Genomic DNA, 18,052 nt, shown 5'->3' with positions numbered 1-18,052 from the left:
CTGCAAATAAACACAAACTGACTTCTTCCTTTCCAATATAGATTCCTTTTATTCTTTTTATTGTCTTATTACGCTATGTGGAACCTCCAGTACAATGCAGAACAAAAGTGGTAAGAGTGAACATTCTATCTTTGTTCCACATCTTAATGGGGAAAGCATTCAATCTTTTATAGTTAAGTATGATGTCAAGTGTAACTTTCTAGAGATGCCTGTACCAGGTGAAGGAAGTTTCCTCCTATTCCAAGTATGTAGAGAATTTTTAACAGGACTAGGTATTGAATTTTGCTAAACAGTTTTTTAATCCATTGAGATGATCATATTTTTCAACAAATGATGCTGAATAATTAGACATCCTTATGTAGAAGAATTTACCTCAAACCATACCCCACATCATTTACAGAAAGTAACTGGAAATGAGGCATATACTTAAATGTAAAATCTAAAAGTAAAAAATGTTCAGAAGAAAACATAGGAGAAAATATTCACAACCTTGGTTTAGAAAAAGTTTTGTTAATTTTTTTGTTAATCTTTATATATTTTTTAAATTTTTTATTTATTTAGTTTTATGTAAATTCAAATTGTCAACATATAGTGTAACAACCAGTCCTCATTCCATCAAATGCCCTTCTCCTGGAATATAAGAAATAGTGAAAGGGATTATGAGGGAAAGGAGCTGAATTGAGTGGGAAAAAGCAGAGAGTGACACAAACTATGAGAGACTCCTAAATCTGGGACACACTGAATCTTTAGAACAGCCCATTCATATCGTAGCCCATAGAGGAGATGAATGTGATGCTAGAGGTAAAGTATCTTGCCCAATTTCCTTTAGTCTAAATCTAGGGTGATGGGTTTTCTTTTTTTTATTTCCTTTTTATTTTTTTTATTGGAGTTCAATTTGCCAATGTAGAGCATAACACCCAGTGCTCATCCCATCAAGTGCCCCCTCTCATGTTCTGTCTCCCTCTCCGATATTTCCCACTCATTTTTTCTCCTTTCCCCTTTACTCCCTCTCACTATTTCCTACACTCCCCAAATGAATGAGACCATATAATGTTTGTCCTCTGATTGACTTATTTCACTCGGCATAATACCCTCCATTTCCATCCATGTCAAAGCAAATGGTGGGTATTTGTTGTTTCTGAGGAATGGCTGAGGAATATTCCATTGTATACATAGACCACAGCTTCTCTATCCATCTTTCGATGGACACCGAGGCTCCTTCCACAGTTTGGCTACTGTGGACATTGCTGCTATAAACATCGGGGTGCAGGTGTCCCGGTGTTTCACTGCATCTGTATCTTTGGGGTAAATCCCCAGTAGTGCAATTGCTGGGTCGTAGGGCAGGTCTATTTTTAACTCTTTGAGGAACCTCCACACAGTTTTCCAGAGTGGCTGCACCAGTTCACATTCCCACCAACAGTGCAAGAGGGTTCCCCTTTCTCCACATTCTCTCCAACATTTGTTGTTTCCTGTCTTGTTAATTTTCACCACTCTCACTGGTGTGAGGTGGTATCTCATTGTGGTTTTGATTTGTATTTCCCTGATGGCAAGTGATGCAGAGCATTTTCTCATGTGCTTGTTGGCCATGTCTAGGTCTTCCTCTGTGAAATTTCTGTTCAGGTCTTTTGCCCATTTCATGATTGGATTGTTTGTTCATTTTTAGATTGGATACAAAACCACAAATCATAAAAGGAAAAAATAGATCAATTGGACTTTTTCAAAATCTAAAAGATCTGCTTTTTAGAAGACAGTATTGGGAAATGAAAATGAAAGTCACAGATGGGAAGAAAATATGTGCAAATAATGTATCTGCCAAAAGACTGGTATTGAAAATATATAAAGAAATCTCATGGTTTAATAAGAAATCAGGGACACCTGGGTGGCTCAGTGGTTGAGCATCTGCCTTTTGCTCAGGTAGTGATCTGGGGTCCTGAGATGGAGTCCCACATCTGGCTCCCTGTGGGGAGCCTGCTTCTCCCTCTGCCTATGTCTCTGCCTCTCTCTCTGTATCTCAAGAATAAATAAAATCTCTTTTTAAAAATAGGATATCAAACAGACCAATCTAAAAAATGGGCAAAAGATTTGAACTTATATTTAACCTAAGATATACAAATGCCATATAAGAATGTGAAAATATGTTCATTTCGTCAGTAATTAGAGGAAATGCAAATAAAAATCACAATGAGATACAACTACACACATTAGAGTGTTTTATTAAAAGTGACAATACCGGGGATCCCTGGGTGGCGCAGGGGTTTGGCGCCTGCCTTTGGCCCAGGGCGCGATCCTGGAGACCCGGGATCGAATCCCACGTCAGGCTCCCGGTGCATGGAGCCTGCTTCTCCCTCTGCCTGTGTCTCTGCCTCTCTCTCTCTCTCTCTCTCTCTGTGACTATCATAAATAAATAAAAAAATTTTAAAAAAAAGTGACAATACCAAGTGTTGGTGAGGATGTGGAGTAACTGGAACTCTCACATATTACTAGTGAGAATGTAAAATTGTAGAGCTCCTTTGGAAAATAGTTTACTTACTTCCTAAAAAGTAAACATACATTTACCAAATGACCCAGCCATTCATTCATATGTATTTATTCAAAGGAAATGAGGATATATATCTATTCCAAAACTGTACACAAATGTTTATATTGACTTTATTAATATTCACCCCAAACTGAAAACAACTCAAATATCAACTTATAGATGTATAAACAGATTATGGTATATTCATTCAATGGAATTCAACTCAGAAATTAAAAAAAATAAACTATTGATACATACAATAATGTGAGTGAATCTCAAATACATCATATTAAGTCAAAAGGCTATGTACTATATGATTCCATTTATATGAGTTTCTGGAAAACACAAAAATATAGGGACAGATAATAGATCAGTATTTGCTAGAGGCTGGATATTAGGGGAGAATAAATGACTAGTTGTATGAGGGAACTTTTGGCGACGATGAAAAAGTTCTACATCCTGATTGTCATGGTGGTCACATTACTGTATACATTTGCCAGAATTCATAGAACTGTTTTCCCAAAAAGGGTGAATTTTACTGTGTGTAAATTATACCTCAGTAACTTTAAAACAAAGCAAAGCAAACAAAAAGAACTAAACTTACACAAAGTGTGAAAACTGTAGACAATCAAAACAAAGGAAAAAAATTCTGAAAACAACCAAAGAGAAAAGGCAGTTTCTCTACAAATGCACTAAATTAGACAGATAGAAGACCTAGGCTTCTCATTAGCAAAAACTATACTCCTTCAAAGTACTGAGAGACAGTAACAGTCAACTAACTTATTACTTAAGAGTAAGGGCAAAATAAAGACATTATCAGGCAAAGTCTAAAGAAATAACTCAGAGACTCATGGAATATATGTAAAGATATACTTTGGTAAAAACAAAACCAAAGCTAGAAGGAAAGAGGTGAGCAAATAAATGGGTAAATGTTGCTAACCTAAAATGAGGACAAGATATAAAAAACAATAACAGGGGCACAGGCAGGTTAAGTGACCAACTCTCGATTTCACCTCAGGTCATGATTTCAGGGCTGTGAAATGGAGCCTCGTGTAGGACTCTGTACTGAACATGGACCTTGCTTAAGATTCTCTCTTGGGGCACCTGGGTGGCTGGGTGGTTGAGTATCTGCTTTTGGCTTAGGGAGTGACCCTGGGTCCTGAGATGAAGTCCCACATCTGTCTCCCTGTGGGGACCCTGCTTCTCTCTCTGCCCATGTTTTTGCCTCTCTCTGTGTCTCATGAATAAATAAATAAAAATCTTAAAAAAAAAAAAAAAAAAGAAAACCTACAGACTAAATGAATGGAGGAAAAAGAGGACCCCTCCCCTCAAAAAGCAAAAAGGCAAGGTTAATAGAAAACACAAAACAAGATGGCAAGAATACATGTAAATGTAAAAGTAAGCCAAAAATGTAAGTGGATTAATTTACCTGTTGAGACAGATTCTCAAATGGGTTTTAAAATATCCTGCTGTATTCTGTTTACAAGACACAAGTCCCAAATATAATGTCATAGGTTTGAAGTAAAAGGATGAAAATATTATTAAAAATATAAATAAATACAGAAATCAATACTAGAGATAATGATATTAAATATTAATATTTAATGACAAAAAGGAAATTTATCAGGAAACAATATTAATTCTGAACCTATACATCACGAGCAGCATAGCCGCAAAATATAGAAAATGTAAGTGGAATTTCTATTCAATGCTACTACTATGTGGATGATTGAAAGGCTATTGCTACTTGTCAAAATGGAATTAAACATTAGCATAAGCAAGACTCTTGTCTAAAGTTAGCTTTTAAAATTTTTCTATTATGAATGAACTTTGGTTGCAATAAAGTACTATCTTAGATGCACACAGACACACAAATACATATTGCTTTAACATACAAAGTACTCGAAAATATGTGTATCATAGGCAACTTCTCAAGGTGTTTAGAGTGGGGAAATTTGATTGCATTATATAACAACCTTTTACTTGTACCTCATGGGCATAGAAACAAATAGCAGGTAGATTTCAAATGAGGCTACCTACATATTCATTAGATATCTTAGTACTGCCAGTTACTAGTTTAGATTATTGAATTTATTAAGATTTCATAACAAGAATAAAAGTCATAAGATAGATTGTAAAAGTTTATAATTGAGAAAGTTAGCAAATTCCTCGGGCTTCCCTCACTTAAACTGAATTCCAGAATTCTTTAAGTTACATTTTTCTGAAAACTCTCTCATGCCCTCTGCTGTCCATTTATTGAATATCAATTATTAAATAAAGTAAAATCTTCATGGGCATTTTTACATTTAGATAGGAAGACATCCTCCATCTATTTCATTATTTGAGTTAGTCTTAGGAAACAATATATTTTAAGAAGTGCTTTTAAAATGTTTAAATTATAGGGATGCCTGGGTGGCTCAGTGGTTGAGCATCTACCTTTGGCTCAGGTCCTGATCCCAGAGTCCTGGAATCAAGTCCCACATCCCCGCAGGGAGCTTGCTTCTCCCTCTGCCTATGTCTCTGCCTCTCTCTCTCTGTGTCTCTCATGAACAAATAAATAAAATCTTTTTTAAAAGGTTTAAATTATAAACGTAATATGTGTTTATTATTGAAAACACACAAAAAATGAAATGATTGGCATCCCAAGTGGGTGGGAGCAGTCTTGTGAAACTGAGCTCTTAACCTGTGGGATCTGACACTATTTGCAGGTAAATAGTGTCAGAATTAAGCTAAACTGCAGAACACCCCGCTGGTGTCTCAGAAAATTGCTTGTTGTGGAGAAAACCCCAGACATGTGGTAGCCAGAAGTGTCAGAAGAAGTATTAAAGTTATACTTATAACTTCTTATAAGTTATAAGAAGAACACTTATAAGTGTTTATAAGAGTTATAATGGTAGTAGTGTGAGAGCAAAGGAGAAACACACAGGAGAATTGGAGTTTTCCTTTACAATTATTTTATGGAAGAGTTCCCCTATCATTGAATTGTCTTCAAAATATAATTTTTAAATTGCTGCATAATATTCCAGATGTTTACTGATTTATATAACACCTACTATTTTGGGACATTTAAGTTGCCTAAGTAATTATATAATAAACAAAATTCCTTGAATGTAAGTTTTTTTTTAATATCCCTAATTTTATGCTTACATTAAATCTCCAAAAGTATAATTTCCAGGTCATGGTTTCACATATTTTTAAAGTGCTTTATGCATACTGCTGAATTGAACTCTGTAAAGTTTGTAATAACTTACACTGCCACCAGCAATATATATTCACGACTACAGGAATGTTTTTTTTTTTTTAAACTGAAGATGTAAAAATATCTTCCAAGTCAGCTTTAAGGGGAAAAAGTTACATATGATTCTCCATTCATTTGGTGAATAATCATTTTTCTTCAAAGGTGTCAGGAGGATCAAGGACCTTTTCAGTACAGTGGGAAGAGGGCCAGACCTTAATTGTTTAATCTTAATCTTTCTGAATTTGTTTCTTCATCTATAATGTGAGGATAATATTTGCCCTGATAAACTTAATGTTTTATAAGGATACTATAAGATGACACGATTTGAAAACTATAATATCATATAGATGGAAGGCAGTATTTTTATTAGTCATCATTGACATGTGGACAGATTTGATACATAAGTCATGTATCCAAAAAAAGTATTTTTAAAGTATCAATAACTTTTTAATATCCTATAATGTTATATCATTTTCTCCATTTTCAAACTCATATAATCAGAAAAGTAGTGTTTCAATTATCTTTATTTGAAATTTATTTCTTTCAAATAAATTTATTTGAAAATAATCAATGATTTTGCACATAGACAAGTATGGTTCAGTTGACAATTCCATGAACTTAGTTTGTTCCAGAAAACGAAATATTACCATAGAAACAAAATGATCTGCTAGGTATTCCTATATAACCTAAAAATATTTGGCATGTGTACACAAATGTTAGTGCATTCTCAACTTGCTTAAACCAATGCCCTTTTCAAATTTTTTAAAAATTATCCCCGTGGGTTTTCATTAAAATGACACTTTGAAGATCTGTCTGAATAATTATGACCAAATGAAACAAAGCCAAGGACAGAGCTAGTATTCAGTGGGAACACGGTGAACCTAAAAGCTAGCACCTATCATGAGCCTTCACTAAGAGGAAGAATAAGGAGGGAGAAAGAACTAGGAGGACAGAAAAGAAGAAAGGATAACTTGTGAAAGCACTGAATTTTAAAAAAGATAATGGCTAGCAGAGAACCCTGTGACCTGGGCCCATGTGGACTTTAGACCAGTTCATTAGTTCTTTAGTCCATCTCTCTATCACTATATCTCCCATAATTCCACTTATTGCACTTTTGCCATAGGCTTCAGTTTGTTTGTTTGTTTTTAAAGATTTATATATTTATATGGGGGGAGGGGCAGTGGGAGAGAATCTTTAAGCAGACTCCCTGATGAGTGGGGAGTAGAAGTGGGGCTTCATCCCAGGGCCCAGGAATGATGACCTAAGTGGAAACCAAGAGTTAGACGCTAAACCGACTGAGCGCCCCTGGGCACCCCAACAAGGGCTTCAGTTTTTTGACACTCAGTTTCGGCACTTGCATTTTATTCAATGTCACTGCAGTTTGTCTTTACTGAAGAACATAGGGAATACTTGGTAGGAAGAGAAAGGGGTACAGAAAGGGAGAGATATGCAGGGAAGCAGGAAATAAATCTCGTGGGGCTTTTTTTTTTCCTTTATTAAATTGCCTGCAGAATAAAAGGTAAAAGAGATCTTAAAGAGTCATTTAGTACAATCCTTCTTCATCTTAAAACAGAAGCAGATTCAGGTGACCCAGATAAACCAATGATAGAGCCAGGAAAATAAGCAGTCTCATGCTCTTCCCATTGCACTGTGTTGACTCTTTTTTCCTTATTTTAGTTTTTTTTTTTTTCCTAAAACGGGGGGAGGGCGTCATTTGTAGCCAAAGAGATCAATGCTTCTGTCGACACAAGTTCTGATCTCTCAGATATTTCTTGGTTACTAAGAATCGATGCTCTCCCTAAAACAAAAATACAGTAATTTACACTGCAATTTTGCAGCCTGTGCATAGAGTTCACATCCATTACCTTATTTGATCTTTGCAAAAACTTTTTGAGGCAAAATAAGGGAAGTATTATTGACCTCATTTTAATAAGAAGAAATTAAAACGCTGAGACATCCAATGACTGGTTTAAGATCACTTAGGATCAGGAAGGAGGAAGGACTCTATTGCTATTTCTATACGAGGGCATTCCATTAAAAAAAAAACTACCAATCTGGTTTCTTATTTTCTTGCCCAGGGATTCACCACCCCAGGGTATCCCGCACTAGTTTAGTGAAGTTTAGATCTAACCACTCACTGGGGGTACTCTAGTTTGCATCCAGGTCTCACCTTTTGAAAGGTTTCTTACCCCTTAACTTGGTCCTGATCCTCCTTTAGGTTCCTGTTTTTCTCGGTAAATTAGGACCTCCCGCGTCTCACTCCAAAGGTCTACCCTGTCCAAAGCAGTCGCGTCCTTGGTAGCCATGGAAACCACGCAGTCCTGCCCACCGTGCTCCTTCCGCGCTTTCCATTGGCCAGTTGGATATCTGAGTAGCTCCTCCCCCCTCCTCCAATGGCTAGTGGGCACCTGCTCCCACTCCCCCTTCTGCCCTGCGCGTTGCCTCCTGGGATATGTAGTTTCTAAGCGGCCCGGAGCCCCACGACCTGTCTCCCCTTTAGAACTACCAATCCCATGCGCCTTTGCGAAAGGGGAGGACGCGGGCAGGGAGTCCAGGGGTCCGCGTGGATACTTACTGTCGGGGGCGGCGTGCGCGGCTGAGGGTTTAAACTGCCGACGGAAGTGAGCAGTCTTGCTTCGGCAAATCGCGAACGTCCGCCTTTCCGCCTTAAGGCGGGCGGCCCGGCCTGCGGCGGCGGCGGTTTGAGGGAGCGCGAGAGGGGCGCGCCATGTTCGCCCGGCGCCCTGGCTGCGGGCTCGGCGGCCTGCGGCTCACCCCGCTCGGAGTTGGGGCGCGCGGAGCCGGCCCGGCGCGGCCGCACGGCGGAGGCGGAGGCGAGCGGCCGCCGGGCTCCGAGCCCCCGCCCCCGCCAGGCCCCTCGCGCGGGAGCCTGAGGGCGTGGGCGCTGCGGGTGAGCCCGCTCGGCCGGCTGCGCGCGCGGCTGCCGTGCCACGTGACCGTGCGGCCGCTGGACCCGCTCGCCCACCCGGCCGGCGACCGCGTGCTGGTGGCGCTGCGCGCCGCGGAGGGCGGGGCGCGGGCCCCGGGCGGGCTGCGGCTGGAGCGCGGCGGGGCGCCGACGGAGGTGGCGGTCGTGCCGGACGCCCTCGACCCCGGGGCGTCCGTGGACGTGAGCGCGCCTCTGCAGTTTGGCAAGTGAGGGGGAGCAAACCGGGTTGGGGTCCCGGGACACAGCCCGAATCTGACCTCAGGCAGGTGTGCACTTTTTTTTTTTTTTTTTAGATTTTATTTATTCATGAGAGAGAGAGGGGCAGAGACCCAGGCAGAGGGAGAAGCAGGCTCCATGCTGGGATCCCAACGTGGGACTCGATCCTGGGTCTCCAGGATCAGGCCCTGGGCTGAAGGTGCTAAACCGCTGAGCCACCCGGGCTGCCCAGTTGCGCGCTTCTTATCGCAGCTCCTGCTGCTGATGCGCGCTTCCTATCGCTCCCCCTGCAGCTGATGCGCGCTTCCTATGGCTCCCGCTGCAGCTGATGCGCGCTTCCTATCGCTCCCCCCTGCAGCTGATGGGCGCTTCCTATGGCTCCCTCTGCAGCTGATGCGCGCTTCCTATGGCTCCCTCTGCTGCTGATGCGCGCTTCCTATGGCTCCCTCTGCAGCTGATGCGCGCTTCCTATGGCTCCCCCTGCAGCTGATGCGCGCTTCCTATCGCTCCCTCTGCTGCTGTTGCGCGCTTCCTATCCCTCCCTCTGCACCTGATGCGCGCTTCCTATCGCTCCCCCTGCAGCTGATGCGCGCTTCCTATGGCTCCCCCTGCAGCTGATGCGCGCTTCCTATCGCTCCCTCTGCTGCTGTTGCGCGCTTCCTATCCCTCCCTCTGCACCTGATGCGCGCTTCCTATCGCTCCCCCTGCAGCTGATGCGCGCTTCCTATGGCTCCCCCTGCAGCTGATGCGCGCTTCCTATCGCTCCCTCTGCTGCTGTTGCGCGCTTCCTATCCCTCCCTCTGCACCTGATGCGCGCTTCCTATCGCTCCCCCTGCAGCTGATGCGCGCTTCCTATGGCTCCCCCTGCAGCTGATGCGCGCTTCCTATCGCTCCCTCTGCTGCTGTTGCGCGCTTCCTATCCCTCCCACTGCCCCTGATGCGCGCTTCCTATCGCTCACCCCTGCAGCTCATGCGCGCTTCCTATGGCTCCCGCTGCAGCGGATGCGCGCTTCCTATCGCTCCCTCTGCAACTGACTCCCTGGCCTAACTGAGTTGCCTCCGCCCACAGAGCTTGCCTCTTTTTTTCTGTTCTGCTTTGCGTGGCCTGGTGAAAGGCAGACACCAGGTTCCCAGTTACAGACGATTTATAGATCCACGGGAAGTGTCGTCTGGGATCCTCTAAGTCACCTATTCTCGGAACCCTTGTGTCCTTCTTTGGCACATCGTTCCTGTTTTTCTACCCTGGTTTCTAAACCGCTGGGCCACTCGGGCTGCCCTGTTTTTCTGTGCTTGCACTTTGTCAATGGCAGACTGGTCTGCTTTCCAGGGTTGAGGCGTGTTGACCGCCCCTTCCGTGGCAGGTCGGCCGCCCCACATCTCCCCTTGCCCTCCAGCCTGCGCTCTTCCCTAGGATGTGACACTTCTACCTCGGACCAGGTGCTGGGTTTCACGTAGGCTCCTAGCTTCTTACTGATCTGTTTTAAGTTCTCCGTTGAGTAGCGGTGTTTGGAATACAAAAACAGGAAAACTGCCTTGGAGGCGTCATTCGCAGTGCCTGCAATGCTTTTAGGTATTCGGGTTCCATGATACTTAACCAAATGCAAGCCATTGTGTACGCATTTTCCTAGTAAAGTCACCCCAGGCTCCCCTTCCCGGGACTGAAGGGTGATACTGATGATGATGATGGTCATAGCACCTGACACTTAGAATCCTTTCTAATCCTTAGGATTGCACCGTACAGTAGTTACTGTTATTAGCACCGTTTTACATAAGGAAATTGAGATACAGCAAGTGTCATAAAGTAAGCATTTATTGTGGGTGAACGAATCCGTGCCCTCACGACACGGATTCTCGGGTAAGTCAAAAAAGATGTGTGTTCTCTCTCGGATATAAAGTGATGGAAAATTGAACTGATTGGAGTCTTCTCAACCGCTATGCTTTACTGCTTCCCAGCTTCTGTAAACTAGCCTAGGAGTAAAGGATCCTGGGCAGCCCGGGTGGCTCAGCGGTTTAGCGCCGCCTTCCTCCCGGGGTGTGATCTTGGGGACCCAGGATTGAGTCCCGCGTCGGGCTCCCTGCATGGAGCCTGCTTCTCTCTCTGCCTGTGTCTCTGCCTCCCTCCCTCTCTCTGTTTCTCTGTTTGTGTCTCTAATTAAATAAAGTCTTAAAAAAAAAAAAAAAAAAAGAAGAAGATCCTGCCCTCACAATGTACCAGTCTGGGGTAGGGAGGAAGGTTTGCCAGTATGTTATTTATCATAATAAAAAATGCACTGAGTATTGAAACAGAGTAAGCAAGGTTTTACAGTAACAAAGATAGAAATGGAACTATCTGTGCTGCTGGTCTCAAACCTCATTATTTGCGATTCCTCTTTTTAGAGTCAGAATCCCATTTCCAATTTACTGCCTCTAGATTTTTATTAAGCTTCTCAAATCAACATAATTCCATTTTCTTCATACATATTTGTTCCTCCAGTTTGTTTATACCTGTTTCTGTGAGTTGAGTAGAAGTATCATTATTGTCACTCAGTGTCTAGCCTCAACTTCTCTACCCATCTCGTGGGGATCAAGGATATTTAGAATATGTTTTCTTCTCTCCATGTCTATCAGCGCTGCCTTGGATCAAGGCTGTGTTGTGACACTACTTAACTGGGTAAAATTTATTAGTTACATTTGCATCCACGTAACCATGGGGTAAAATTGTTGGTTTATGTATTTTAGATTATTGCAAAATTATCATGTATTTTTAGATTATTATTGTATTCTGGATTATTTTAGATTATGTATTTAGATTATTGCTATTTTTAAAACCTTTATAGAGACTGCAATATATAAAACTGTCGAAATGTATTTTTATGTCCCAACCATTAAAATTGATGTGTTAAGCCTCAGTAGTTTGTGTGTGAGGCAACAAACAGATCTATACCACTCCTACAATTTGCTTTTAATTTATACGAAGTATGGGAACAAATCTTTAAATCATCGTGAAAATAAGAGAGAAGAGGCTCCAATTTACCATAATGACTTTTTAGCTTGCTGTATTCTTACTTGAACCTGTGTGTGTGTGTGTGTGTGTGTGTGTGTGTGTGTGTACACTTTATCAGTGGGGAAGAGGTTTCCGTGATCTTTCCCAGGAATGTCTGTTGTAATTGGAACCTCTACCCTCATTTATTTTTCTATGTTACTTTCTCTCTTTAGATGATATAGGTCAACTGGAATAATGCTTTATTTCTAAAAACCATAAAAGGGCACTACATTTGTCCTTTTGCTGTGGTGGAGACCCCTGAGGTGCTGACAACTATGGTGTCTCCAGAGTTCAATAACATAAACATAACAGAAAAGACAGATTTCTAGGGGGTACTAAAATGCTTTGGAGCTCATTAGCCATAGTACTAATTTGTTTTCTCTTTTTTAATTTCTAGATCTGAATATCAAGGCATCAGGGTCTGGTTGTGTAGAAGTCCAAAATATTGAGTGTGATAATTATTGCAGAATTGAAACTGAGCAGGGGACTGCCATCTTACAGTCTGTTAAGGTATGAACATTTTTCTAAAAGTCTTTCAGTATTATTTTAAAAAACCTTAAACTTTGAGCTGCAGTATCGAACTAGTGCTATTCGGAGTATCATGTATTGAGAATATTGAATACTATTTATTTATGTCTCAGTTCTGGCAAAAATTTTGTTTTGAAATCAGTTCTGCTCTGAAAGTACAGAAGTTGTAGCAACTTTCAAGATTTTCCTCATTTTTCCTTTAGATTTCATTTGAAAATGTACAGTGAAACTAAAAATACATTCTTACTATTCTTAGATCTTATTAACTTAAAGAAATTTTAGTTTTAACAAATGGTTTTCTTCCATTTATTAAAGAGTAAGGGAAGTCTTTAAGCACTCTAAATATGCTTCAAATATTAGTTGCATTTTTAATGTACCAGGTAGCTCATTACTTAAGGATTAAGTAGGTATTTTTGCTAAACAAATAATTCATCTTGTTTTATAATAACACTTTTATGTTTAATTCTTAAAATTAGATTAATCTCAGCTCTAAATGATTTCAAATATGTCTCTGGTAGGTTCTGGTTTATCATTAGTACTGGTACTTATGTATTTTTTACACTTGTATATTCAAAACACAATACTTTTGTGAACTTTGATGGCATATAACTTTGCTGAAGAGAAGTTTCATAATTGCTTTGCTTCATAATTACAAAACACTTTCATTTTTAGATTCATGAACACTAATTAGAATGATTAATTTGATGCATTTAAGATTTTTGGGTTTGATTTGTATTTCTCTGATGGCAAGTGATGCAGAGCATTTTCTCATGTGCTTGTTGGAATATAAAAAATAGTGAAAGGGAATAAAGGGAAAAGGAGAGAAAATGAGTGGGAAATATCAGTGAGGGTGACAGCACATGAGAGACTCCTAACTGGTAAACAAACAAGGGGTGGTGGAAAGGGAGGTGGGCGGGGGGAACTGGGTGATGGGCACTGGGGGGGCACTTGATGGAATGAGCACTGGGTGTTATGCTGTATGTTGGCAAATTGAACTCCATTAAAAAAAAATACCAAAAAAATTTTTTTAATTTAAAAAAATAGAATTTTTTATGTCATTTGTTTATTTCTTTTATTTACACACCTGCCTTTAGTATCTGTCCACATGTGAACCATTTCAAATAAATTTAATTGCACAAATATAAAAGATTAAAGAATACTATATATCCTTTTAGCAAAATGAGATGGTTCAGGTTCTTGTTGTAAAAGATACACAACGAAGTCTTCATGTTGAGTAACTAACTGGATAATAATATTCATAGTTCCTTTGTGCCTTTAGAAATCTACTGTTGACTCATCAGTGCTTGATGTTCAGAAAATTCATCTGGAATATTGTCTTCTGAAATCTTGGTATCTTATATTTTCAGTTTCACAATCAAAATTAGAAGCTAGATGGCACAAACAAAGGATATTTGGGATTGGAAGAATTAATATTATTATTAAGATAGCCTTACTACCCAAAGCAATCTATGGATTTAGTGCAATCCCTATCAAAATGCCGGTAGCTTTTGTCACAGAACTAGAATAAATAAATCTAAAATTTGTATGGAACCACAAAAGACCTTGAATAGTCCAGTAATCTTGAGAAAGAAGAACAAAGCTGGAGGTGTCACAATCCCAGATTTCAAGACACACTACAAAGCTATAGTAATCAAAACAGGTACAAAACTGGCACGAAAATAGATATATAGATCAATGGATAGAGCCCAGAAATAAACCCACACCTATATGGTCAATTAATCTATGGCAAAAGAGGCAAGAATATACAATAGGGAAAAGATAGTTTTTTTCAATAAATGGTGCTGGGAAAATTGAACAGCTACTTGCAAAAGAATAAAACTGGACCACTTTCTTGTATCATAGACAAAAATAAACCAAAAATGGATTAAAGACCTAAATGTGAGACCTGAAACCATAAAACTCCTAGAAGAAAACATAGGAAATAATCTCTTAGACATAGCATTAGCAACAGATTTATGGATATGTCTCCTCAGATAAGGGAAATAAAAACAAAAACAAAAAACTATAGGGACTATACCAAAATGAAAAAGTTTTGCACAGCAAAGGAAACCATGAATAAAACCCCTTTTTTTTTTTTTAAGAATGCGGAGTATTATATTTTTAAACTTCCAAATTTGAAAACAAAACAGCCTAGGTTAAATAATGTAGTTTTCCAAAGCTGAATGTGCTCATTTGGAGCTCAGTTTCTCTGCCTGCAGTACAAAACCAACTTCCTAAAACTCATAGGCAGGAGCAGTACTGTTGTGATGATCTGTGATTGTGTGAACTGATCAATCTCAGTTGGTAACATTCCTTTTTTTTTTTTTCTTGGCAAAGGTTTAAAAATTTTTAGAATAGATGCATTTTTCTAGTCTTACACAGACAATTTCATTCCAAATGTCTCCTGTAAACACCTTCTAATTAATCTTAATGAGCTCACTCATGTTGATGTGATCAGGTACAAGGAACTTGATTTTATCCAGGACAGGAAATTCACCCTTGTACTGTTCTAGTGAATGTGAGAAGATATTTGTGAATGATATATTTGCTAAGGGGTTAATATAAAAAATATTTAAAGAACTTACATAATTCAATACCTAAAAAACAAAAAATCCAATGGAAAAATGGGCAGAGGACCTGAATGGACATTTTTCCAAAGAAATCGCATAGCCAACAGATACATGAAAAGATGCTCCACATTGCTAATTATCAGAGAAATGCAAATCAAAACCATAATTAGATATCACTTCACACTAGTCAGAATGGCTAGTATCAAAAAGACAAGAAATAAGTCTTTGCAAGGTTGTGGAAAAAATGGAAACCCTCGTGCTCTTGGTGCAACTGCTGTGGAAAACAGTATGGACATTTCTCAGAAAAATAAAAATAGAAATCCCATATGATCCAGTGATTGCTTTACTGCGTATCTACCCAAAGAAAGCAAAAACACTAAGAAAGATATATGCACCCCTATGTTTGTTGTGACATTATTAATAATAGCCAAGAGATCCTGCCATTTGTGGTAACATAGATGATCCTAGAGGGTATTATGCTAAGTGAAATAAGTCAGAGAAAGACAAATGCCATATGATTTCACTCATCTGTAGAATTTAAGAAACTAAACAAGCAAAGAGAAACAAAAAAAGAAACCAAGAAACAGATACTTAAAGAGAGTAAACTGATGGTTACTAGAGGGGAGGTAGGTGGGGAGGGGATGGATGGAATAGGTGATAGAGATTAGAGTACACTTATCATGAGCACTGAGTAATGAATAGGTTATTGGATCACTATACTATATAACTGAAACTAATATAAAACTATATGTTAACTACCCTGAAATTAAAATTTAAGACTTAATATATTACCATTAAAAAATTGATAGTTCTGTGGGCACTGTTCAAATATAAATGTGCTCAAAATAATCACAATTAAAAGAGCTACAGATTTTTTAAAATTTAAAATTAAAAAATCGAAGCTCCTATCCTAATGTTAGTCTCTTTGCTTTTATCTTTTGATTCATCTGATAATTCTGAGAGATCTTTTTTGGTCATTTTTCTTCCTCCTGCCATTATGGACATAAAACAAAAAAAAAAAATGGTTTCTCAATCTTAGCACTATTGATATTTTAGGCCAGATAATTCTTTGTTATCATGGGCTGACCTGTGCCCTCTAGGATGTTTTGCAGCATCCCTGGCCTCTACCTACTAAATACAAGTAGCACACTCCTCAGTTTTATGACAATGAAAAATATCTCAACATTGCCACATGTTCTCTGGGGGGACAAAATCACCTTTAGTTGAGAACTACCATTCAGGGCAAGTCCTTCATTTCTTCTCTTGTATTATCATTTATTAAGCATGGTTGAGAATAATTGATGGATAATGATGAAATAATTCCTAGGATAATGAAATAGCAAAATATCATAAGATATGAAAAGTAAGAATACTAAGAACCCATAAAATATTTTAGATTTATAAGAGTCCAGTATTCTGATTATAGTAATTTTTTTAAGATAGAATGTGTTTTATTCTATTTTTTTTAAGTGAGTAAATTCTCTGTTTGTTCTTTGGAAGACCTCTAAGAAAGAATACAAATCATCAAGTCCTTAAAATAGTTTAAAAAAATATTCAAGAGCTAAAATTGGGTCCAATGGAGCTAAAATTGGGTCCAGTGGATCCTAATGGTATACCAAAGATCAAGAGAATTATTCTTAAGATCTTAGGATATAACTGACTTAAATTCACAAATGGGAAGCACTTTGTGAAAGATCTTGTTTAATTTTTAAATGTACAATATTATCTCAAATTAATGATTGCCTATTAATATGTTTCTCTTCCACTCATTTTAAGGACGTAAGTATATTTGATCTGTTTGATAAAATGTTTATAGCAATAATAATAGCTGTTGTTTTCTGGGTCTTTTTTGTATTGGGAAACTTAACTAAACCTTCATTTAACCCGTGAATTATAATATCTCCCTTTTATCAAGGAAGAAACTCAGGCACCAAGAGATTGAGGGATCTCATTTAGGTTCATATAGCTAACAAATTAAGCTGAGATTTGAATTTTAGTCTTTCTAATTTCCAAGCACATGTTCTTTCCACCTTTCTTTACTGTTGAGTAAAATATATGGCAATACTACATTTATTCTGCACTCTTAGAGAACAAGTAAGTAAATTTTTAGACAACAGGTACATAACTCATGGGAGGCCACACCTTTGCGTTTTTTAAAAATGCAATACAGTAGCTTATACTGAATTGGTTCTGATTTATTTATTTATTTTATATATTTTTAAACATTTTATAATCTGTAATTTTTTAGAGTTATATTAGTTTTAAATTATAACAGCAGCTCTTAATATGTTTGAGTCTTAGCTCTCATTGAAGATGATTATCTCCTTAGAAAAAGATGTACATATATGAAATTTTGTTTAGTTTCATAAGTTTCATAGACTCTCTAGAAATTCACGTAAGCTTGATTTAAAGTAACATTTGTTTTGGAGGTACTCTTTTCAAAAGTTTATCAATTATTTGATGAACACTATTAAATGCAGTTTGACTTCAGACTCATGTCTCTGTGGGCATGAAGTCTACCACTGTAATATAAATAAACTTATTAAGAATGATTTACTTTGTCCTTTTCACTAAATTTTTTGAAATTCATTCCTGGGCTTTTTTATCTAAGGTTTTTCTATTTTTCCCTTTGCGTAAAGCAACCAGAAGGTATATTGTTGTTTTGAATTTAATTTTTCCCTACAGTTTAGACACTTCTCTGCTTTTGCTGGTCTGGTTGTTGGTGAGTGTGCTTTTGCTATTTTTCTTCCTCAGCTATTTACCTATTCCTTTTTTTTCTTTTTTAATAATTATGACAGAACTGAAAATGTAAGTAATGGTTAAGGTAAAGCACACTACTCCAAAAAATAGACCAAATATCTAGTGGCTCACACACAGCTATAGTTTATTTCTCTCTGGTGTCCAAGTGTGGCGGTGGCTCTTCTATTTAGTGATTCTAGGTTCTTTCCATCTTCTGGCTTTGCTATCTCTTATAGTCTTACTGTAATTTGCACTTGTCTGGTGGAAGGGA

General features: G+C 38.7%; 2 protein-coding genes across 7 annotated transcripts in view; one reads left to right on the top strand and one right to left on the bottom strand.

Moving 5' to 3' along the window:
* The window catches only part of CCDC146 (coiled-coil domain containing 146), a 119,202-nt gene extending 110,708 nt beyond the window's left edge, over positions 1-8,494 (bottom strand). For 2 of the 6 annotated variants that reach the window (XM_038562781.1, XM_038562785.1), the window contains exon 1: positions 7,927-8,143. The gene's annotated coding sequence lies outside the window, so the exon portion shown is untranslated. Of the gene's footprint in view, positions 1-7,926; positions 8,145-8,331 lie in introns of those variants that run through there. The other 4 variants (XM_038562783.1, XM_038562784.1, XM_038562786.1 and 1 more) reach the window with 4 other exon arrangements.
* Positions 8,485-18,052, top strand: part of FAM185A (family with sequence similarity 185 member A) — a 58,812-nt gene continuing 49,244 nt past the window's right edge. Inside the window, exons 1-2 of the mRNA XM_038562537.1 lie at positions 8,485-8,908; positions 12,342-12,454. Coding sequence (XP_038418465.1) covers positions 8,485-8,908; positions 12,342-12,454 — 537 coding nt within the window. The remainder of the gene's footprint in view (positions 8,909-12,341; positions 12,455-18,052) is intronic.

This window comes from Canis lupus, chromosome 18 (assembly GCF_011100685.1).
Source record: "Canis lupus familiaris isolate Mischka breed German Shepherd chromosome 18, alternate assembly UU_Cfam_GSD_1.0, whole genome shotgun sequence".
Taxonomy (NCBI): domain Eukaryota; kingdom Metazoa; phylum Chordata; class Mammalia; order Carnivora; family Canidae; genus Canis; species Canis lupus.
The sequence above is the reverse complement of the archived record's forward strand: the minus strand, read 5'-3'. Positions and strand labels throughout refer to the sequence as shown.